Source organism: Rana temporaria, chromosome 3 (genome assembly GCF_905171775.1).
Source record: "Rana temporaria chromosome 3, aRanTem1.1, whole genome shotgun sequence".
NCBI classification, from domain to species: domain Eukaryota; kingdom Metazoa; phylum Chordata; class Amphibia; order Anura; family Ranidae; genus Rana; species Rana temporaria.
The window spans coordinates 361524452-361549948 of record NC_053491.1 but is presented as its reverse complement, the minus strand read 5'-3'; the positions used below and the strand labels follow the sequence as shown (position 1 = coordinate 361549948).

The 25497-nt window shown below is 41.8% G+C and overlaps 1 protein-coding gene across 5 annotated transcripts in view; it reads left to right on the top strand.

Annotated features, from left to right (window-relative positions):
* CACNA2D4 (calcium voltage-gated channel auxiliary subunit alpha2delta 4) overlaps window positions 1–25497 on the top strand; it is a 355329-nt gene that overhangs the window by 136530 nt on the left and 193302 nt on the right. For 3 of the 5 annotated variants that reach the window (XM_040345311.1, XM_040345313.1, XM_040345310.1), the window contains 5 exons: window positions 2033–2126; window positions 4574–4666; window positions 11034–11161; window positions 15259–15333; window positions 19522–19602. In XM_040345311.1, the coding sequence (XP_040201245.1) occupies window positions 2033–2126; window positions 4574–4666; window positions 11034–11161; window positions 15259–15333; window positions 19522–19602 (471 nt within the window). The remainder of the gene's footprint in view (window positions 1–2032; window positions 2127–4573; window positions 4667–11033; window positions 11162–15258; window positions 15334–19521; window positions 19603–25497) is intronic. The other 2 variants (XM_040345314.1, XM_040345315.1) reach the window with 1 other exon arrangement.

Here is a 25497-nt window from a genome sequence, read left to right as displayed (position 1 = left end):
GTATCCGCGAGTATCGCCGTAAGCTTCTCATTCGTCAGCATACCATGCACCCATCGCTTCACCTCCTTGAAAGAGGGGAGAGGTGTTTTCCACGCCTTCGCAATGGTTTGTTTAGTAGCCATAAATACATGTGTTGCCAAGATACGTTCTCGTTTCGCTAACTCCAGGATAGGCTTATGAAGTAAAGCTACCCAGGGGTCCTTGCCTATATTAGAATGAAATAGCGTATTGACCAAAGCATACACCCAGATCCACAGCCTTTTAACTTTGGGGCATGTCCACCATATGTGTTTCCTGTTGCCCTGGTCTGAATAACCCCTGAAACACATCGCTGGGTATGTAGGAAGATATTTTGAAATGATCGCTGGGGTGTAGTACCATGCTCAGCTCTCTTTCACAGGCTGTCCACATGCCACTTCCACCTTTCCTCGGCTCTGACCTCAGACCCCCTCCAAGCTTCCATGCATTTTACCTTTTCAAACAACAGCCAGCCCATCTCTAATCCCGCACAGCAAAAAAGCCCTGGTTACATGTAATGATGGCTGAGTACTGCTTAGAATAAGGTATTTTGTGAAGTCCCAAAAATACAGCCTGTCAATTTTGTGATAGTGATCAAGACTCTATTCAGCAAAAGTGTTTGAAATAAACACTGTTTGTGTTGCCTGAAAGTAATCAAGAATATACACGCTTGCAATAGAAAGCATTTTGTTGGCACTAAACTTTAATTCAATTGGTTGGCTGGGGGAACGTGAGCAATTACAGTTACATTTTGATAAAACCGTTCTGATAGGTGGGGGAGAATGTGGGTCTTATTAAAGGAAATATTTGATAGAAATTTGGACCGTGTGAAATTATAGAGCTGTTTTATTAGCCAAAGCATTTTTCAGTCTCTGTTTACCTGGAGCTAGTGATGTTGCTGTGGCAAGGTGGCTCATGATGTGGTGCTGTCTCCAGCAAATAGAAGGGCTGTATTACCTATAAACTGTCACCTGCTTCCTTATGCCGCATACACACGATCGGACATTCTGACATCAAAACCATGGTTTTTATTCCCAACGGATTGTTCGCTCAAACTTGTCTTGCATACACACGGTCACAGAAATGTTGTTGGAAATTCCGAACGTCAAGAACGCGGTCACGTACAACACTACGACGAGCTGTGAAAAATTAAGTTCAATGATTCTGAGCATGTGTCAAATTGATTTCGAGCATGCGTAGGATTTTTGTGCGTCAAATTGGCTACAGGCGATCGGAATTTCCGACAAAAACTTTTGTTGTCGGAAAAATTTGAGAACCAGCTCTCAAACATTTGTTGTTGGAAATTCCGACAGCAAATGTCCAATGGAGCATACACACGGTCGGATTTTCCATCAACAAGCTCACATCGAACATTTGTTGTTGGAAATTCTAACCGTGTGTACGCGTTAGAGTAGAACTATAGGCAAAACTTAGTAAGGTTATAACACCTGTCAGAATTTTTTTTTATTTCCTTTCACACAGCCAATAGGAAGTGAGAGGAAACCACTGGGTCTCTGTGCTTATTTGTGCAATGTAGGCTAATCATGGTTGAGGCACCCTGCCTCAGTACTCATTTTAGGAGCTCTCAGCCCTGATATAGATAGTAGGCTGGCTCTTGGAAACAGTTATTTAAATATTACAATTCTTTGTTGGGTGGGTGTCAGTTTGAAGAAGTGTGCATTTCTAAGTAGGATATACTGTATTTGCATGCAGACAGCCCTAGATAATTTTATTCTGAGCATCTTTGACTGAAAGAACTGACAGTCAGACTGGGGATGAAAGCGCTGGATATCCTCCAGCCAGGAAATGAGGCAGGCTCTGTGACTTGCTGCAGCTTCTAATGTACATTATGAGAAGCTCACAGTGTGCAGTGAAATTAGAGAAAGCTATTTCAATGCAGAAGAGGGGCATGTAGAACCGTGCAAGACTGAAGGTAAGTTCAGAATTAAATTTTATTCTTAGATGGGAAGGAAAGATGTCTGCTCTTATGGTGCTCGTTATTCTTCCCTTGCAGGTGATGAGGAGCTGGTGAAGGAAGTTTTGTTTGATGCCGTGGTCACTGCACCACTAGAAGCCTACTGGACGCAGGTGGCACTTAATCTGTCCAAGTGAGTTATTATAAAAATTTGTTTCAAAGACCTAAGTCTGCACCTCCTTCTTAACAAACTACTCCAAAAGTATTGCTGTTTCAGTCAAACGTTATTTTCGTGTCTGTAAACCCTAGTACACATGTCGGCCCAAATGTACTGGAGTCGCTCCGACAGACGCTGGCCGAAAAATGTCTTCCAATGGCTGAAAACGCTGACCAGAGTGTTCTGGTGGTGGGGGAGGGGGCATCCCCTGTCAGAACACAATAGCTCACTGGGGAAGATCAATGTACTAATATTGGGTAGTTAGTATAGCAACTCTTCCTGCTGGGTTGAATGGAAAAAAAACATACTAATGTGTATGAGGCTTTACTGAAACTTGTCTTGAGAGAAACTAGGAGATTGCCATGTTATTCCTAGTACTCTTATTGCCTGCTAGTCCTTGCAGCTTTGTTTTTTTTTGTTTTTTTATTAGGGGAAATGAACTTGAATAGGGAAGGGATGATTTGGGATGCCCATTTGATCAGCAGAGCTTGTGAGGGACTAGAACTGTATACACTCTAGTATATACACACACACTTTCCTCTACTACCTCCTGCACATTCTTGATTGCAGCACATCAACTCCCAGGAAAAGCTAGCACATGTTTTAGATCCAACACAGACTCAGCTGGATCTTAGCAAAATGCCCTTTGCAGGTAGGGACCCCGGGCCCCTATGGTGTAGCCAAAATAGAAGTCTTTGGTGCTATCTGTGGCTACTGCTCTCAGTATCATCTCTTTAGGTACCGCCAGCCCTCCTCGCTGCATATGCCCCTTTCCACTGCTCATACCACCACAGTCCTCCTGACTGGCTTTGCGCTCATCCCAGTCCTTATGACTGTGTGTCACTCACCAGCCCTCTTGGCTGTTCCTGTTGCTCCTGGAGACTTTTCTGGCAGTGCTCTGCAGCTGTCCTATCCTTTCTCCCATGCCTCCTGGCCAGGAGACCCCTTTTTTTTTATTATAAAAGGTCCTGTCTATACACGAGCCCAGGCCCAATGACAACCCCCTTCCCCCAGACTGGGGAGCTCCCTCAAAGGCCACGACAGCCTAACACTCCATCCCCAGCTTCCATCCGAACTCTCCTCCTCAGCTGGGCTGACCCAGAGTATTTGAGGGGGTCTCAAGTTGGGGATTGGTTAGGACCCTCAGAATACTCCAGGCAGCTACACCTTACTTCCCCTCCCATTCTTCTAGAAAGTTCCAGTACATTCTAGAAATAGGGGGGGAGGTCTCAGTGATACAGCCTAAGTCATCCAGCTCTCCCTAGATCTCTGCCCAACTCAGGAAAAAACATGGACAGGCTTGGCTGCAAGCCAAGTCTGCACAAATTTACCTACACTAAACAAAAAAAAATCTACACTTCTAGCACACTAGAGCACAGGTGTCAAACACAAGGCCTGTGGGCCGAATCTGGCCCTCCAGGCCATTTCATGTGGCCCTTGCACCTCTCCTGCAGCTGCAGGAGAGATCAAGCCCTCCTCCAGACCCTTACTTTCTGCATTCAAGCAATGCATCCAGCTTCTTCCCAGCAGCAGCATAAGGAAAGGGGGTGCACTGTGATGTAAGGGAGAGTGGGGGGCTCAACTTCTGAGGGTGGGGTGGCTCTTGACATCTAATGTAAGGGGAGGGGATGCGCTGGACATCTAATCTTACATATACAACTGGCCCTTTTGAGGGCAATCATAATGCTGATGCGTCCCACAATAGAATTGAGTTCGACACCCTTGCACTAGAGGGTGCTAGAGGTGTAGATGTATTTTTGCTGTAGGTTCATTCCAGTCCTTGAGTTGAAAGTCAAACACAGCAAGGCAACTGTTATTTCCAGAAAGAAGTCAGCAATACCAGACTTTTTCTTGTGGCAAGTGTGCTTTAAAGGACCCTGTCAGGTCTCTAAAAAAATGTAATTAGCACACCGCTGCAATAAAACACAGCTCACCACTCTTGCAGCACGTGTCTTCTACCTTTCTTCTGTGCCAAATCTGCAGCTTCCAAAAGCCTTTTCAGCATTCAACACTTCCAGGAGTGTAAGATGCCTTTGTTCCCTTGCTGTGCGCGTTTGTTTTTCCTCTGTTCCACTATGTCACTGCTGAGCCCCGTAACTTGGAGGGTGGAGGAAAGAACAAGCACATGGTGGGAGATTCATAGTGACCCTACTTGGCATCTAGGCTTCAATGACCTCTAGTGAAGAAAAAGTTAAATCAATTTGCAGAGCAAATGCAACTTACTTTGTAAACTATAGTGAGGAATGACTGTAGTTGACCAGTGACCAAGGTCACTGTGGCAGGTCTCAGTAAGTGACCATCATCTCTGTTGTAAATATTGACGGTTCATTACAAGCTATTGATTTCCACCTGCTTTACCGTTCAGCTATTTCATTTTTCTTTTTTTTCACTTTTTCTATTGTATATTTTTTATTTTGCTGCAGAGAAGAGAATGGAATCGAGGTGGCCTTTCTGGGTACCCGTGCTGGCCTTATTCGGAAAAGTTTGTTTGTGGGAGCAGAACAGATGTCAAACAGGTGAGTTGTGTATTGCTTAGAGCAGGGGTCTTAAGCTGGCGGCCCACCAGTTGTTGCGAAATGACAAGTCCCATGAGGCATTGCAAGACTGACAAGCATGACTCCCACAGGCAGAGGCATAATGAGACTTGTAGTTTCACAACAGCTGGAGGGCCGCCAGCTTGAGACACCTGGTTTAGATCAATAAAAAGGACACAGAAGGGCACTTTTCCAGTGCCAGCTGGACATGGGCTCATCAGGAGAACCACAAGTAGCACTAGCTGAATTGGTCAAGATGTTAATGATCTTATCTTTGTCTTCTATTTTATTATAAAGTCAAGACCATTTCTTACAACTCAGAGAGAGTGTTCTTCCATGTTCAATTTTTGAACTGGTAGAAGGGTTCTTTGGGCTGCTTAGAAGTTCACAGGAACAAAAGTTTTCCACCTTGCCCTAGCTGACTTCCATTACCTTAGCTGTCCTCCATTCACTTAGTTTGCAAAATCCAACAAGTTCTTTACTATAGGATATGAAATTCTAAAATTGCACTTTATACTCATATTATTTCTTTGTTTATTTTAGAATAAAAATTATATACAAAGTATATCACAAAAGTGAGTACACCTCTCACACTTTTGTAAATATTTTATTATATCTTTTCATGTGACAACACTGAAGAAAATACACTTTGCTACAATGTAAAGTAGTGAGTGTACAGCTTGTATAACAGTGTAAATTTGCTGTCCCCTCAAAACAACTCAACAGCCATTAATGTCTGGCAACAAAAGTGAGTACACTGTAAGTGAAAATGTCCAGATTGGGCCCAAAGTGTCTATATTTTGTGTGGCCACCTTTAATTTCCAGCATTGCCTTTACCCTGTTGGGCATGGAGTTCACCAGAGCTTCACAAGTTGCTACTGGAGTCCTTTTACCCTCCTCCATGACGACATCACCGAGCTGGTGGATGTTGGAGACCTTGCGCTCCTCCACCTTCCATTTGAGAATGCACCACAGACGCTCAATGGGGTTTAGGTCTGGAGAAATGCTTGACCAGAGAAAGTACATTTGATCATGTCCGCTCGATCAGCTGAATAAAGAGAGAGTGGGTACCGGTAATTAGAACTCTTTTTCACATCGAGTTCATGTGGAGGAGAAGAAGAAGAATTCTTAGATAAGCTGACTGTGGATGGCTGCCAGATCATGACATGCTAGAATTCACTCTGTGGAAGGTAAAGACAGAAGGGGAGCAGTGTCTTTTAATTTCTGCATTAATGTCTTAATAATGCTGCACTTAGATGCTCTCCTCCTGTCTAGACATCCTTGGTCAGTCCATTACCTTTACCCTCAGCTTCTTTAGAAAGGCAGTGATCGTCTTGGAAGTGTGTTTGGGGTCAGTATCATGTTGGAATACTGCCCTGTGGCCCAGTCTCTGAAGGGAGGGGATCGTGCCCGGCTTCAGTATGTCACAGTACATGTTGGCATTCATGGTTCCCTCAATGATCTGTAGCTTCCCAGTTCTGGCAGCACTCATGCAGCCCCAAACCATGACACTCCCACCACAATGATTGACTGTAGGCAAGACAAACTTGTCTTTGTACTCCTCACCTGGTTACCACCACAGATGCTTGACACAATCTGAACCAAATAAGTTTATCTTGGTCTCATCCGAACACATGACATGGTTCCAGTAATCCTTGTCTTCAGCAAACTGTTTGCAGACTTTCTTGTGCATCATGTTTAGAAGAGGCATGTGCGGCGTATGGTCTGAGCACTGACAGGCTGACCCCCTACCCCTTCAACCTCTGCAGCAATGCTGGCAGCACTCATATGTCTATTTACCAAAGACAACTTCTGGATATGATGCTGAGCATGTGCACTCAACCTCTTTGGTTGACCACCTGAGACCTTGCAACACTAACGAATCACATGACACCGGGGAGGGAAAATGGTTAATTGGGCATATTTTGGACATTTTCACTTAGGAGTGTACTCACTTTTGTTGCCAGAGGTTTAGACATTAATGGCTGTGTGTTTAGTTATTTTGAGGAGACAGAAAATTTACACTGTTATACAAGCTGTACACTCACTACTTTACATTGTAGCAAAGTGTCATTTCTTCAGTGTTGTCACATGAAAAGATTTAATAAAATATTTACAAAAATGCAAGGGGTGTACTCACTTTTGTGAGATACTGTATGTATATATACACACATGCATATTTTTATATATATATATATATATATTTTTTTTTTGAAAAATTTGAATTATTGCTTGTTGTTATGATGATGTCTATCATTTATTAAGTTCTGGTCTCCTTTTTACATCATTAGCATGAGTCATCACAGCAGTGATCAGCTTGATGTCAGGTTTCAATCAGACAAGGGCAGCTGCAAAGCAAGCCTCCCAAATGAGCTCTTTAGCTAACCCATATAGTGCACTGGGGATCCTTTGTCATGTTTTAAATGCTTATTTGGTAAAGATTGCACAACAAACAGATATAAAATATTAGGGGTAGATCCACGTACAACGGCGCATTATTGCGCCGGGCGTAGCGTATCTAAGATACACTACGCCCCTGTAACTTACTTTTTTTTGTTTCGAATCCTCAACGAATTCGCGCCATAAGTTACGGCGGCGTAGTGTATCTCTTGCGGCGTAAGGGCGCGGAATTCAAATGGATGTAATGGGGGCGTGTTTTATGTAAATACGTCGTGACCCGACGTAAACAATGTTTTTTTTTAACTGCGCATGCCATTGCGCATTTACCGGAACAAGCCAATGCTTACGACGATGACGTAATTCTACACAAATTCCTATTCGCGAACAACTTACGCAAACGACGTAAAAAATTCAAAATTGTACGCGTGAACGACGGCAATACTTAACATTGAGTACGCCACCATATAGCACCTTTAACTATACGCAGGAAAAAGTTGAACGAAAACAACGTAAAAAAATGCGCGGGGCCGACGTACGTTCGTGGATCGCCGTAACTAGCTAATTTGCATACTTGACGCGGATTTCGACGGGCCGCCGAAAAATTGCAGCTTAGATCCGACGGCGTACTAAGACGTACACCTGTCGGATCGATCCCAGATGCCGTCGTATCTTGTTTTGTGGATACAAAACAAAGATACGACGCGGGAAATTTAAAATTACGCCGGCTTATCAGTAGATACGCCGGCATAATCCTTTTGTGGATCTGCCCCAATGTGTCTTAAATGATTTGTATTTGGTAAAGATTGCACAACAAACAGATATAAAATATTAGACAAATATAAACACTAAAATAAAATCGTAATTGTAACTTTTGCAGATCAAATTTTATTTCTTGCTCACCAACACAGATTTGCTCATTACTGGACATAGATCATGCCAACTCTATGGGATGGGATATTTTCTCACCGAAGTCTACTTATGATATACAGTTGGGTCCATATATATTTGGATACAGGCACAATTTTATTTTTTTCAGAAATTTACCAAAACATATTCAAGCTATAGTTATACAATGGATATGGATATGGGCTGAAAGTGCACACACTCAGGTTTATTTTGAGGGTATGTACATCCAAATCTAGATATGCGAATTGGTTATACATACAGGGGCAGATCCTCGTACAATTGCATGGGCGCAGCGTATGTGAGATACGCTACGCCGCTGTAACTTACTTTTGTAATCTTTGAATCCACAAAGAATTTGCGCCGTAAGTTACGGCAGCGTAGTGTATCTCTTGCGGCGTAACGGCGCGTAATTCAAATCGGCGAGTAGGGGGAGTCTTTCATTTAAATGAAGCGCGTCCCCGCGCCGAACGAACTGCGCATGCGTCGTCCCTAAATTTCCCGCCGTGCATTGCGCTAAATGACGTCGCAAGGACGTCATTGTTTTGACGTGGAAGTAAATTACGTCCAGCCCCATTTACGGACGACTTACGCAAACAAAATAAAATATTTTCAAATTCGACACGGGAACGACGGCCATACTTAACATTGAGTACGCCACCAAATAGCAGCTTTAACTATATGCCGAAAACGACGGAAACAACGTAAAAGAATACGACGGCCGCTCGTACGTTCGTGGTTCGTCGGAAATAGCTGATTTGCATACTCGACGCGGAATACGACGGGAACGCCACCCAGCGGACGCCAAAGAATTGCATCTAAGATTCGAAGGCGTACGAAGACGTACGCCTGTCGGATCTAACCCAGATGCCGTCGTATCTTGTTTTGACGATTCAAAACAGAGATACGACGTGGGAAATTTGAAAGTACGCCGGCGTATCACTAGATACGCCGGCGTACTCTCTTTGTGGATCTGCCCCACAGTATTTACAGTATGCTAAAATATGCTTGTAATGACAATGTTGCCATCTTGTGGTAAAAAGCGAAACTACAGTAGAAGATAACTATACAAATACACCAGGGATTTGCATACCTAGACAGATGTTCCTCATCTTAGATTTGCATAGACATGCAAACTATTCTTTTATGGCACCGTGGCACGGTTGTTAACCGTTCCTGTATTTTTGGGGAACATTAAGACCTCATGCACACTGGCCATCTCTCCTAGGTTGCCTTCCTCCTGGCAGCAGCGTTTGTGGCAGAAAAAAGCGATTGACCCTTGTTAACGCACCTAACATGTTTAGGTGTGTCAAGTGCTTGGACGCTTATTAATTTCATTGGGACGAATAATCAGTTTTTCTGGCCTTTGAAGTGAATTAACAATCCAACGCTAAACACGCCTAGCGTTTACATCGAAATGCACATATACAGCGTTAAGGTTTTTCTGCTGCTCCTGGACACACTGGCAGTGGGGTTTTTGTTTTTGGTCTCTAAACTTTTCTATACGCCTACAGTGTGTGTGCATGGACAAAAAGACAGGTGTTTAGAGGCAGAAAAAATGCCAGAAACCCCTAACAGCAGTGTTAGAAATGTCCATTGTGTATGAGGCCTAATGGGTATTTCGGATTTGTCCCTTTTTAATATATCTACTGACACTAATTTAGTTTTAAAATATGATCCCTGTTCTTTTGGGTCATGAAAATAACATAAACTAAAGGGTGTGTGTATATATATATATATATATATATATATATATATATAATGGCCCGGATTCACGTAGCACTTCCGCCGACGTATCTACAGATACGCTGCGTAAGTGTAAATGTGCGCCGTCGTATCTATGTGCCGTGCCCATAGAACTAGATACGCCTGAAAATAGGCTTCCTCCGGCCGACGTAACTTTCCTACGCTGGCGTATCTTGGGCGCATATTTACGCTGGCCGCCTCATTGCAAATATGCAAATGAGTGAGATACGCCGATTCACGAATGTACTTGCGCCCGGCGCATTCATATACGCGGTTTACGTACGTCGTACGTCCGGCATAAAGTTAAGCCTCATAAAGCAGGTGCAAGTCATGTTAAGGTATGGACCAGGGAACAGCCGTCGTATTTTACGTAATTTACGTAGTAGTACGTGAATAGGGCTGGGCGTAGGTTACGTTCACATCGTAGGCAGTGATTCGCCGTATCTTAGGGAGTATTTCCGACGTGATTCTGAGCATGTGCACTGGGATGCTTCCACGGGACGGCGCATGCGCCGTTTGTTCGGCCCATCATTTGCATGGGGTCAAGCTTCATTTGAATGGATCACGCCCACTTCCACCTACTTTGAATTAGGCCGGCTTACGCCGAAGAATTTACGTTACGCTGGCGCAACGTTGGGAGAAAGTGCTTTGTGAATACTCTGCTTGCCTCTCTGTGTTACGTCGGCGTAGCGCATATGTAATGCGCTACGCCGGCATAAATATGCGCCAATGTATCTGAATCCGGCCCTATATATTTTTTTAAATATTATGTTTATATTGGAAACGCGTTTAATTCCCTCAAATGGTCAGACCTTAAAACTTCATTGCTCAAAAAATAAACATTCCATTATTGTGAAAAAAAAAAGTCCAAAACTGTTTCCTTTTATGTTATAGAAACATGTCCTGAAGGAAATATGTAGTCTGGCAGCTGACTGGCTCTCTGGCTTTTTGTGTACAAGACAGGAAGCAAAGTGACAGCTCTCTAATAAAATAGAGGCGGCAAAAAAGAAAAAAAAGAAACTTGCCATTTTAACCTATTCCTACTCTATTTAAAATGCAACAGAAAGTTTTGACTTTTTCGTATACTTTTTTCCCTTATATATAAGACGTATATCAGTGTGGTTAGTTAAATGCAAATAATTTTATCGGTATATGCCAAAGGTTCCATGTATAGTTCATCAATATATGGCATATTATGCTCTGCTTCTGGTTTAGTAGTGCTGCATAGCAATTCTGCCTTGCTCACATATGTGTCATATTTATTCTATTTGTTTTTTCTTTGTATTTTTTTTCCATTTAGAAATTTTCTGCAGTATGAAGAAAAGGAAAGCATATTCACTATGGATCACTTTCCCTTGTGGTACCGGCGGGCGGCCGAACATCCTCCGGGGAGCTTCGTCTTCCATGTGCCCACTGACGACAGTCCGGGTAATGTTTCTAAACCTTTAATGATGCAGATGCTCAGCTTCTCATTAGACTATAGCAGTAACCACAAGATGTGTGCCTTGTTGACAAAATATATATAACTATTTTGCAAGATTTAGACAAAACTTTGTCATATGTGTGTAAATACCCTTGTGTAATTATTTGGTTGAAATACTTGATTATTGAATATATAAGGTGCTGAATATTGTAGCAATGAATGAGATTAGTTTGTTAATAAGGGAAAAAAAACATATAAAAGGAAAACGAATGCAGCCAATAACCCGAGGACTTGAAAACTACTAAAATCTATAACTTTTTTTCTTGGATTTAGATCTTTAGGGCTCTTTAAAATGGAACTTCAAAAAGTTAACTAAATACACATGTCAATACATATGTGTTTACTGTATTTGGCCTAGGTTCTGTAATTAAGCATAGCTATGCAGGTGACACAAATTTCTGATTCAGCAAATATTTTTCCTATGTCACCTACGTTAATCAGCCTCATCGCCTATTAGCATTAAGCAGTGCAACTGAATGTAGCTCAGTGATCTTCCTGGCTGTGTAATATGGCAGAGGTGTTTAAATCATGAGAAAACTGTTGGTATTTAACATGTGTAGCTGTGTTTTTCTGGAGTTTCACTGTAAGGAGCAACTGGTATTAGGCTAGATTAAACATAATTCCCCTGAATGTTTTATGTAAAGCTGTTTCAGAAGAAGAAAATAACTGTTTAAAATATGAATGAGTAGTGGTCACTCTGGAGGGACTAACAGCCCCCCCCCCCCAAATCTCCTGAGTGCCAAGATTTGTATACATACTGCTCAACTGGAATGACACTGGTGTATTTTTTCTGTTTGGGTCCACTTACACTTCTGCAATAAAAATGTTTGCATTCTATAAACTAGGTTCAGTTCACAAAACTAACACACCAAGATAAATATTCTTATTTTCATTAATGTGACATTTATTTTCAGTAGAGCCCAATGAAATCTGAAAATTGTAGTCACATGTCTAAGGCCCTGTTCCCATTTAGTGTGGTGACCTGCATTTTGCCACACTGCATGAATGCAGGTCAATGCTAGGACACACAGCATTGTTTTCTATGTTTCCTGTTTGAACTGCAAGGCACCCCGGAGGTGTGGTGCAGGGAGCTGTGATAAAATGCAGACATTCTTCAATTTATCACAGCATACAAGAAGGGATCGCATGTCAAGGTACTGCTGTCACTTTGTGTACTTAAAATAAAATTAAGCTGACACAAAAAAAAAAAGGGAGCTGTGTGATGAGCTGAAACCCATATCGCACCACCCCCTTTCGCCAGCTCACTGGGGCCGGAACAGAGAGCAGCCTGTACACTTAACCACTGTGGTTTGTTGTGTGGGCAGTGCGAATGGGCCATAAAAAAAAAGTGCATTAGGCTGCTGTTAAAGCTTTGTGAATTGGGCCTAATGTGTTTTATTTTGGTAATTTTTTTTGTTTATTTTACATTTTTGTTTTTACTTTTCTTAAGGGTGGAGGGGAACCCAATTCCTGAAATCTTGTATAATCTTAAGAGACCATTACATGTTTTGCATATATTGCATTAAGGCAGCCCGAAAATTTGTAATGTAATGCACTGCAACAGACTATAGTGCCTTGCCATGTGCTGCAGAACAATGTAACATCTTGGAGGAAGAGGGTGTCATTTGAAATGAATGGCACCACAAAACTTATGATGTGCATTGCTGTGCGTTGGAGTAACATGTGCTTTACCACTAAACAAGGATGTCAAAAGTCTTTTAATATGTTAAAGTTATTTCAAAAGTCATTTGCAATCATTTTAAATCTGCAGCTTTCCAGCCATGGGGGATTCCTTGTTCAGACGTCTTCTGTGAAGATGTCATAGTTCTCTTCCAATTGTATTTTGCCTTGTCACCCTGTCGCTTGTTTCCCTGGTGGGGACTACAGGCCATAGTGCTAAAACACATTGCATAGCCATGGTTCACCGTCTAGAGCAAAGACGTGCATCCGATGCTGGAGTAGGTGCATGTAGACAGGAAGTGGCTGAAATAGGCAAATACATTTAAAAATGGAATGAAAGATGAGAGAAACAAAGATATAACAAAGGTGAAAACAGGGTTTTATGGAAAGACAAAGACACGGACAAAACAAAATGTCATTCAGTTTAGGTTTACTTTTACACCAAGTGATACAAAACTCTCCTTGTGTTTTAGTTATAGAAAAAGTGCATCTAGTGTACTGAAGTGTAAAATGGACCCTTCCTTGTATTAATTCAATCTATGCTTTTAGTTTTTTAAGGCCTTATAGCCCACCAGGTTTTAGGGGAACAGCTATTGAACAGCAGAATGAACTATTAATTCAATTGTAATACAATATTGTTGCAATATGTCTGTGAAGATTCTCATTTATCCAGGTCATGGTATAGCTAGTAGTAGTTAGTCACAATGAACTGGGCTTGTTCTTTTATGTCAATGCAGAAAAAAAAGCCACTTCTTCAGTTCAAATGACTGTCAGGAATATACCCCAATAATTATGTTATCACAGGTAGCATTGACACCTTAATCCAATCACCATGACATGCATGTCCAAGAATGGGAAGGGAGATCGGAAATCTGTGAAATCACCTGGTTCTAAATTACATAATCCCATTCATGATGTCAGGAAGTATGCAAGGGTGTTAATTCTCAGCGTCGCATGTCTGAAGGGGTGAATTGTTGGCAAATTGTTGTGATAAAAATGGTAAAACAACATTATTTGTGAAAGGAAGATTGTGTTGAAGGCCTCCCCATCTAGGGTTGCCACATCATCCCTTTAATCCAGGACACATATTAATTACACAGGTTCTGAGGCGTGCTCCGTGACCGTGCCTACGGGACCCACGGACTCTATGTCCGCCAGTGTCCCGCAATCAGATCACAGAGCTGCTGAACGGGGAGAGGCAAGTGTAAACAAGCATCTCTCCGTTCTACCTAGTGACACTGACATTGATCGTCTGCTCCCTCTCATCGGGAGCAGCGATCAGTGATGTGTCACTTGTAGCCACGCCCCCTAACAGTTAGAATCACTCTCTAGCACACACTTAACCCCTTACTAGCCCCCTAGTGGTTAACCCCTTCACTGCCAGTCACATTTATACAGTAAATCGCTGATCAACGCCATTACCAGTAAAACAATAAAATATTAATAAAAATGGCATAAAACTATCCCCTATTTTGTAGATGCTATAACTTTTATGCAAACCAATCAATGAGCGCTTATTGTTATTTTTTTCCCAAAAATATGTAGAAGAATTTGTATCGGCCCAAATGGAGAAAACATTTTTTTTTTATATATATATTTTGTGAGGATATTTATTTTAGCAAAAAGTAAAACATATTGCATGTGCCGAATCTCAGAAAGTAGCCCAGTCATTTGGCAGCCAAATGGTCTGGGGCTGAAGTGGTTAAAGGGATGATGTGGCAACCCTACCCCCACCCCAGTCCAGTGATGCTTGTTCCAGTTTGTCATAGATGACCTCTTTCATACCTCCTAGAACCAGTTGAGGTTCACAATTTGGACAAAGAAGACAACTGGTTTGCAAGAAGTGTGAAAGACAGCATCTATGTCAAACTGGAACAATCATCCTTGAACAGGGGTGGGGACATTTGACACCATCTTTCGTCTATAAAATTGCATTTTTACATGTCTACCCTGGCGATTTGAAGACAATTCACATATTTAAATTGCGGAATTAACACAAATGCAGTCTCCCTGACAACCAAAGATGTGATTTTGTAATTAGAACAGGGTGGTTTCACATCTTTCCTGCCTCCAGTTCTGTTTTTGGACAATCAACATCTGTCTTGACACCATGGTGATTGGTGTCAGTGCTACCTGTGTGGATATAAATGCTTGGGTATGTTTATGACACTCATTGAAACTGAAGTAGTTGCTTAGATAAGTTTTAAAACTTCTTCAACATTACAGATCAAGTCCAGTTGAATGTGACTAATTACTGCTAGCCAATGTTGCAAAAACTTTTTCCTCTTTCACTAAACTGGCAGCTGTCACTGTATCAGTCGCACTGCTGTTCTCTGTCAACCTCCTCAATTCCCTCTTCCAGATCATAACCCCCGAGACAATGACATCGCCGAGCTCGCCATCCAGCCGCGTAGTTGGGAGGAGCTGATCCCTAAGGGTACCTGAACAGGACTTACTTGCATGAGTGCTGTTCCATAAAACAAAATGCCCATGGCGGCATCTTTTTATATCATTTAGATTTAGCATTCCATTGTCACCGTAGAACCCACCTATTACATTGTTTCATTCATCAGCCATGCATTTCACTCACAAGGAGGGGGCACGGCCTGTACTAGCTCTGCCATCAAGAGCCGTGACATCAAAAGGACATGAGCTTCTGAGCCTTGCTGTTGCTCCGTTGTGATGTCATCATCATGGCTGCTGTCTTGACAGGCTCATGTAACACATGTATGTTGCATGCTGAGACATTAAAATAAATTTGCTCTTTGTTCTATTCTGCTCTCTCTGACCTTAATTTAAACCGATTGGTTCTTGATTAGAAAGCTGTGTCCCAGATTGCAGCTCGCCAAAATCAATTAAGCTGTGTCATGCTCTTTTCATATCACTCGTCATGATAAAAGCAGCACAAGGATAGCCAAAGGTAATTTCTGTAGTTGTACGTCTTACAGTTTTTCATTACTCGCCTGTCCATAGTTTAAAAAGATTTATTCTGCAAATTTGTTTTATCATTTAGCTTGTGAAACTACCCAACATTATAACAGATTTTCTGGGAAAGAATTTCGGCAAGTTCAGGTCGGTGATTGGGCTGCTTTTTTGATGCCCTTTGCTGTCAAGTGAACAAGCATGTGATTGGTGCTGTATAATGTCACATTTTTTTCCATCAAAAGGAACATTCATAACTTTCACAGGATGGCTAAGGGTCTGAGTCTTTAGCTGCAAGGACTAGCCACTGGCTGCAGCCAGGAGTGGCTGTTGACAAAATTGCTTCAATCGATACATATTTAGTTCTTTATTATCTGTGTCAGTGCTCAGCAAAAATTTAACTGGACAGCAGAGGGATGTGCTGGGTCTGAGCCCTTTACCTTAACCTAAATCAGCCATGCTGAGATCAGCCTGCCATAGAACCGCTGCCATAGGTACCTCTTTGGTTCTTTGCATACCTATGGCAGTCTACAGTGATCAAAGTCTTCCCTTTGTTATATTTCGGATTTATTTAATTCCACCATGGCACACTAGTCTGTATTCACCTCCATCTGTCCTCCCTTCTTTGCAGTCACAATCTCATTTTAATCCCAGTGTTTTAAGTCAGTTTGCGATGTCATGTTTTTTCATGTTGCTCGTTTTGACAGCCATCGGGCTGCCTTGTGATGATAAATCTTTACATGCAGTAATTACCGTATCCTTTGAAGATTACATCTGCAAACATGAATCCGCTTTTCTCCATCGTGCAGTAGGAGAGGTACCACATTTCTGTTCATGTAACCAATATTCAGTTTAAAGCAGCATTTTTTTACCGATTTCACATTAATCGCACCCTCTCTGCTGATGTAGATGCAGGAATATGATAATTACTGTTTTGCTCAGGAGCAGTGCCTGAATCAGGTGACTCGAGTCCTTACTTGCAGACTTTTTGAAGTAGGACATTTTATATTGGACAGGCCAACTATGTAGTGTGAAGGCCTACCCCAGTATAAAGTGAATGGATCTTTAAGGTAGGCACTGTAGAGTCCTTGGTAAATTAAAGAACATTGTTGAGATCTGAGACAACCAGTTATAAGGGCAGGAGAAGGTTCAGAGGACAATGTGGAAAGACAATGCTTGTTCTCAGCAGCAAAATCCCTTCGCAGAGAGCGGTCAGACACTAAAAACCTACTCATCAGCTCAATGGGATTGTGCAAAAAAACAGATATTTCTTAAACGCACTTGTGTTTGTTTTATATAATGCCCAAAGCAAGAAAATGTCATTATACCTGTAGAGTCAAAAATACAAATGAGAATTTGGTAGAGTTGGAATGGGTTTTAGTATGTTGTAAGCCTCAGTTTAAGTATCTTTTTTTTTTTTAGTGAAGGTAGTTTCCATTTACTTTTCCTTTCTACAAGGCCTCACCTGAGGTGTCCTGTCTCTATGGTGTCCTCCCTGCAGGTTTCAGCCAAGGTTTCCTGTCTCCATTCTGTCTCCCCTCCCCTTCCCCCATCGGGCCTCACCTGAGGTGTTTTATCTCCGTTCTGCCCTCCTACCAAGCCTCCTATCAAGCCTCGCCTTAGGTGTCCTGTCTGCATTTAGACCTCCTTCCAAACCTCATCTGAGTTGTCCTGTCTCCATTTTATCCTCTATTAAGATCTTGTGGAGTCCTGTCTCTTTCTGACCTTGTAGGCTTCACCTGAGGTGTCCTACCTACTTTCTAACCTTCTCACAAGTCTCATGTAAGGTGTTCTGTCTTCATTATGCCATCCTAACAGGCCTCACCAGAGGTGTCTGTTTTCATTCTGACCTCTTTTCTGGCCTCACCTGAGGTGTCTGGTCTCCATTCTTCCTTCCTAGTAGGACTAACCTTGCTGATTGCATTATTGCAGCATGGCTACCACTTTTCCATTGCATCTGAGGGGCAGTGAGCATTGTGGAATTCTCATACCTTATCTTTCCTGGCATTTTATTCTCATTTTGCAGTAAACACTGTCGACAATTGCACAAGTGCAGCAATCGTCACTTTATACTTGCATTTCTTTACAAGATGCAGTGGCAGAAAACATCATTACAAGATATCAGACAGTGCATACTATAGGTCTTTTGTCATACCCTGCTCATACAATCAACTGGGACTGCACTATATGATACCTGTATGTTTTATAACTCTCTATATAGTATATATGGGATATATTTTATAGACTGCAGACCCAATGCAGGGTGGACTGTGAGATCCTCCATCCATCACTTCACTGCGGCAACCAGTGTAATCCACCACCATATCACCAAATCTGGCATAGTCCATTTTCCCGAAACCAGCTACCTACCAGTGTTCTGATATTTCTCCAAATTACATGTCTAAAATTGAAATTTCACATTTGTTAATGCATAAAACTGAACTCCAGGTAGATGAAATACATACATGGAAGCTTATTTACTTGCAAAAGGTAGAGATGAGCTTATCAGTCTGCTGCTTCTCCTTTCAGTATCCAGTCACAGGCTCCAGAGGGACAAGACCTCTAATGTCGGAATTTCCAACAACAAATGTTCGATGGGAGCTTGTTGTCGGAAATTCCGACCGCGTGTAGGCCCCATCGGACATTTGCTGTCGGAATTTCCGACAACAAAAAAAAAACAAGACAAGTTTGAACCAACACCCGTCGGAAAAAAATCCACGGTTTTGTTGTTGGAATGTCTGTCTGTACGCGGCATAAGTGTTACTGAACTGCAGCAAAGAAAAATCTGACCTTCTCCCCTGCCATACAAGGTTGTGCAGTGTGGCAGAGCTGTGTAAATTTCAGGGATAGACATATACAAATCTTTTGACTGGTATCACGGCTCCTTTTATGTCTTTCATCTGTGCGTATAGCTATTTGTCTGGAGTTTGACTCTATTTTTGCATAGAGATAGTATAAGTACCTGAATCTCTCCTCTATCAACCTCCTGCAACTCCCTGTACAGTAGGACACTGGCTAGGAGAGGGAAGTTCAGTGCTTTGTACTATTAAACTTTTATACTGCATTGTGCAGTACTGTCAGTGTAACACAAAAACATGTTTACAGGAGGGCAGAGCACAGGGATATCTTCAGTAGGTATATCTGCAGAAGTAGATCAGTTCATGGGTGGAGGCGGGCCTGGACCAGACTGTGTTGGAGAACTATGGTGTATTCTGAAGGGAGGTTTGGCAGGGTTTACTGTATCACAAGACTAGCTGAACAGAATTGCAGATCCTTTTATGAGTATTTTTCTTCTGCCAGGTAAATGCAGGAGAAACCGACATTCTAAAGGCATTCCAAGAGCAAGCTAAAAATTGACTTTGCTTCTATATGCTAGACACGACAAAAGGGTTTTCTAGTCTGGTGATAGGAGATGACTCGTGACCTTAGATAAAATATGGTCTTGGAAGATTAAACGTTCACCATCTATAACAAGACTGACAAATGTGCTGTTATCCATCACAGATCAGGCTCTCATCCATCAGTGGAATCGACAGTTGTGTTGCAGCTTATGATGCTGCAAAAGATAGTTTTGCCCCAGAGCTGGATGGAAGCTTCTGCTGTGGCAGCCATTGTGATTGGACGCTTTAAGCACATATACTTCCTGGCTAAGGACAGTCAGCTATATCACAACTATGGCTGATGGTATTTTGCATTCTTACAGATGCCGGCCCCAAGCTGCAAGTTGTGACTGTTAGCACCTCCATCGCTGTCACCGTGCACAACAAGACTGCTGTCGCTGCAGGTAGGATTGTATTTGGATTGTTGGATATCATTTATGGGTTTTTTGTTTCATATATCAGAAAAAGCAGACCATTTGGTGGTATCCTTTATTGGCTAACTTAAAGGGGTTGTAAAGGTTTGTTTTTTATTTTCTCAATAGGTTCCTTTAAGCTAGTGCATTGTTGGTTCACTTACCTTTTCCTTCGGTTTACCTTCTAAATGTTTTTTTTCTTTGTTTTCTTTGTCTGAATTTCTCACTTTCTGTTTCTCCTCAGTAAGCTTTCCACCATCATCCTAGTGGTGGAAAGTCAGTCAGAACAGCTTACTGAACAGCTTACTGAGGAGGAACAGGAAGTGAGAAATGCAGACAAAGAAAACAAAGGAAAAAAACAATTTAAATTAATGCATCAATAAATGTAATTTCTTTAATGCGAGCAGTATAAGTACCTGAATTGACCTAATGGCAACCTCAGGCAGTCCCTGTACAGCAAAGCTGGAGAGTAAGAGGAAGAAGCAGTACAAGGAGCCAATCATTTAATGTGGAGCATTCTAAGAGGAGATAGCAGAAAGATGAGCTCATCACTGTGCTGTTTCTTCTTTCACCGTTGACAAAAGCTGATTTTGTTATTCTTTTAATGGACGATTTTTTTTTATTTTGTAATTTTTTTGCTGGTGTTCGGCTTTAAATTATTAAAGATGCACGTTTCTGGGACTTGGATCCCTTTCTCTGGCATTATAGAATTGGGTGATGTCTGAGGAAGAGACCCTAATGCCTCGTACACACGATCAATTTTCCCGACAAGAAAAGTGTGATGTGAGCTTTTTGTCAGGAATTCCGACCTTGTGTATGCTCCATCAGACTTTTTCTGTGAGAATTCCTGCCAAGAAAAGATTGAGAGCAGGATCTACATTTTCGTGACAGGAAAAATTCCTATCGGAAATCGCGGTCGTCTGTATGCAATTACAAAACGCAAAAAAATAAATAAAATGCGCATGCTTAGAATCAAGCAGAAGAGCCGAACTGCCGATTAAACTTCATTGATCTCAGCTCGTCATACAGGTTGTACGTCACTGCGTTCTTGACGTTCGGAATTTCAGACCATGTGTGACCATGTGTATGCAAGACAAGTTTGAGCCGTTTTCTTGCTGGAAAAAAAAATGTTTTCCTGTCGGAAAAACTGATCGTGTGTACAGGGCATCACTTAAAATGTTAGCCAAACAAAGCTTATCGCCTAAACTCCAACATTTGTGCATTAAATAACGGCTAATGTCTTTTATGGAAATTCTATCAAGGAACTTCTTTTATTAGCTACCCTATGGTTTGTTAAATATACCATGAGAAAGCTCTTGGTTCTGGAGCAGCTGTGCATGTCAACCAATCAGTTTCTAGCTTTCATTTAAAACCCTAAGGGCTCTTTCACACGGGCGGACGGTATGTCCTCCTTTTGATCCATCTGTGTACAGATGAAAAAGGGACTTGCATTGATCCCTATGAGATTGCGGGTGTCAGCGGGTGAACATCCGCTGACACCCGATCTCATCCGGGTCCACAATCCTCCGATTCTGCAGACGGAGGAAAACCCTATTTTTCCATCCGTCTGGCGGATCGGGTGAACACGGGCAGACGGTCCGTGTTCATCCGATCCCCCCATAGGGGAGAACAGAGATCTGACAGGGCGGTCCCTGCACAGTGTGCGGGGACCGCTCCCTGTCATCCGGCGGGTCAGCAGGGATCAGCAGAGCGATCCCCACTGAGCAAGCAGAGGTTCACGGGGCGAATCATCATGAATCTGTCCCGTGTGAAAGAGGCCTAACTGAACAAGCTAAAGATAAAGCTGATTGGTTACAATGTACAGCTGCTCCAGATTCTGGCTGCTACAATCTTGGCACATCTCCACAATATTCTAGAGTTTCTCAACATTTTAAACTCTTTCACAATAAGGATCCAAGTGGATTAATATTTTTTGTAATATATAGTGTGTATAATAATTGAAGAAGTACCCATTTGAGGAGAGAAGTCTCCCAGAAATACTGTAGATGAAATGAGTGTACAGGTTTAATACCTGGCATCCTAGGGGATTAAATGGCAATTTTAACCTCAATTGCTTCATAACTGCAAACTGAATGGAAAATATTATATAGATATGTGGTGTTTTTATTATTGATCACTTTTTCCCTCATGAATATATTTTAGACATACTCATTTTAACATTTGTCTTTTTTCTATTTTGCTACTATTGAAGAGTTTTTAAAATAAGAAGGTTATAGGAACAGAGGCAGAGATCATCCTTAAGGCTTGGTTTCCACTTGTGTGACTTATCATGCGGCTTAGGACTGCAAAGTCGCATGACAAATCGTTCCCCATGATTTCCATAATGAGTGCCGTTCATATCTGTGTGACTTCAAGTCGCAGCGACTTCAAAGTAGTCCCTGCACTACTTTGGTCCCACTTTGATGCGACTTGAGGTCCATAGACCTCAAGAATACACAGGCATTGTTTCCAGTCACATCAAAATCGCGGCAAAATCGCGCAACTTTCGGAGAGCAATAGTGGAAACAGAGCCTAAGTTTGTAGTGTTTATATTCAGACTACCCATAGTGGGTTAAAAGGTGGTACAGTGGGGATTGAAAGTTTGGGCACCCCAGGTAAAAATTTGTATTAATGTGCATAACGAAGCCAAGGAAAGATGAAAAAATCTCCAAAAGGCATCAAATTACAGATTAGACATTCTTATAATATGTCAAAAAAAGTTAGATTTTATTTCCATCATTTACACTTTCAAAATGACAGAAAACAAAAAAATGGCGCCTGCAAAAGTTTGGGCACCCTGCAGAGTTAATATCTTGTTCTGCCCCCTTTGGCAAGCATCACATCTTGTAAACGCTTTTCATAGCCAGCCAAGAGTCTTTCAATTCTTGTTTGAGGTATCTTTGCCCATTTTTTCTGACAAAAGTCTTCCAGTTCTTTGAGATTTCTGGGCTGTCTGTCACGCACTGCTCTTTTAAGGTCTATCCATAGATTTTCAATTATGGAGATTGTGAAGGCCATGGCAAAACCTTCAGTTTACGCCTCTTGATGTAATCCCCCGTGGATTTTGAGGTGTGTTTAGGATCATTATCCATTTGTACAGCCATGGCCAAAAGTTTTGAGAATGACACAAAAACTAATTTTCACAAAGTCTGCTGCCTCAGTTTTTGAGATGGGAAATTGCATATACTCCAGAATGTTATGACGAGTGATCAGACGAATTGTAATTAATTGCAAAATTCTTCTTTGCCATGAAAATTAACTTAATCCCATAAAAAAAATTCCCACTGCATTTGTGAAGAAAGCTCCAGGGTGCTCAAGAAAGTCCAGCAAGCGCCAGGACTGTCTCCTAAAGAGGATTTAGCTGCGGGATCGGAGTGCCACCAGTGCAGAGCTTGCTCAGGAATGGCAGCAGGCAGGTGTGAGCGCATCTGCACGCACAGTGAGGCGAAGACTTTTGGAAGATGGCCTGGTGTCAAGAAGGGCAGCAAAGAAGCCACTTCTCTCCAAAAAAAACATCAGGGACAGATTGATCTTCTGCAGAAAATATGGTGAATGGACTGCTGAGGACTGGGGCAAAGTCATATTCTCCGATGAAGCCTCTTTCCGATTGTTTGGGGCATCAGGAAAAAGGCTTATGCGGAGAAGAAAAGGTGAGCGCTACCATCAGTCCTGTGTCATGCCAACAGTAAAGCATCCTGAGACCATTCATGTGTGGGGTTGCTTCTCATCCAAGGGAGTGGGCTCACTCACAATTTTGCCCAAAAACACAGCCATGAATAAAGAATGGTACCAAAACACCCTCCAACAGCAACTTCTTCCAACAATCCAACAAAAGTTTGGTGAAGAACAATGCATTTTCCAGCACGATGGAGCACCATAAGACAAAAGTGATAACTAAGTGGCTCGGGGACCAAAACGTTGACATTTTGGGTCCATGGCCTGGAAACTCCCCAGATCTTAATCCCATCGAGAGCTTGTGGTCAATCCTCAAGAGGCGGGTGGACAAACAAAAACCCACTAATTCTGACAAACTCCAAGAAGTGATTATGAAAGAATGGGTTGCTATCAGTCAGGAATTGGCCCAGAAGTTGATTGAGAGCATGCCCAGTCGAATTGCAGAGGTCCTGAAAAAGAAGGGCCAACACTGCAAATACTGACTCTTTGCATAAATGTCATGTAATTGTCGATAAAAGCCTTTGAAACGTATGAAGTGCGTGTAATTATATTTCACTACATCACAGAAACAACTGAAACAAAGATCTAAAAGCAGTTTAGCAGCAAACTTTGTGAAAACTAATATTTGTGTCATTCTCAAAACTTTTGGCCACAACTGTAAAAGCCATCCTCTCTTTAACTTCAGCTTTTTCACAGATGGCATCAAGTTACCATCCAAAATTTGCTGAAATTTTATTGAATCCATTTTTCCTTCTACTCGTGAAATGTTCCCTGTGCCACTGGCTGCAATACAACCCCAAAGCATGATTGATCCACCCCCATGGGGTTGGACAGAGGTTATTTTCATTAAATGATGTGCCCTTTCTTCTCCAAACGTACCTTTGCTTATTCCGGCCAAAAAGTTATATTTTAACCTCATCGGTCCACAGAACTTGTTTCCAAAATGCATCAGGCTTGTCTATATGTTCATTTGCAAAGTTCAAACGCTGATTTTTGTGGTGAGGACGTAGAAGAGGTTTTCTTCTGATGACTCTTCCATGAAGACCATATTTGTACAAGTATCTCTTTATAGTGGAATAGTGTACCACAACTCCAGTGTCTGCCAGATCTTTCTGGAGGGATCGTGCAGTCAAACGTGGGTTTTGAATTGCTTTTCTCACAATCCTGCGAGCTGTTCTGTCTGATATTTTTCTTGGTCTTCCAGATCTTGCTTTATCTTTCACTGTTCTTGATGACTGCCATTTCTTAATTACATTCTGAACAGAGGATATTGACATCTGAAAACGCTTTGCTTTCTTCTTATAGCCTTCTCCAGCTTTGTGAGCGTCAACTATTTTCAGTTTCAGTTTTCTAGACAACTGCTTAGAAGAACCCATGGTGCTGATTGTTGGGGCAAGGTCAGATGAGTCTGGGCATTTAAAACCTTTGAGATTGACATCACCTGGTCTTCCCAGACGATGATTGAGAACAATCCATGACACTGGCAGGTCTCAGCTTTGCAAAGGGGGCAGTGCATGCTATAAATTCTGCAGGGTGCCCAAACTTTTGCAGACGTAATTTTTTTGTTTTCTGTCATTTTGAAAGTGTAAATGATGGAAATAAAATGTAACTTTTTTTGACATATTATAAGAATGTCTAATCTGTAATTTGATGCCTTTTGGAGATTTTTCCATTTTTCCTTGGCTTCGTTATGCACATTAATACAAATTTTTACCTGGGGTGCCCAAACTTTCGATCACCACTGTATAAATAAATACATTGTTTCCCTGGGAGGTTGCTTAAATAAGAGCTTAAAGTGGTTGTAAACCCTTATACTCTGTGAAGAGACTGGTATCAGGTAATACAAAGTGATTAAACAAATGCTCTTGCATTGTATGTACTTTTTTATGCAGCCCTTCTTCCTCTACAGCCATTTACACTACATATTTTTTACAGCTTATCTATTCTGTCACTGGGAGCTAAAGTTAAAGTGTTACTAAACTCACAACAGTAAAATCAGTCTGTATATGCAGTAAAGCATGTTTGTTATACTCACTGTGCAACCTAAGGGGTGGATCCTGTCTTCTCAGATCCTCTCCTTCTTTTACTGTCCCCAATCCATCTTCTGTTAGTACAGAACCTTGGGGGCACCCTGCACATGCTCAGTTTGGTGTGTATTGCTAGAGTTTTTTTTTTTTCTTTTTTTGGGAGGGTGCATGTAATCACCACAGG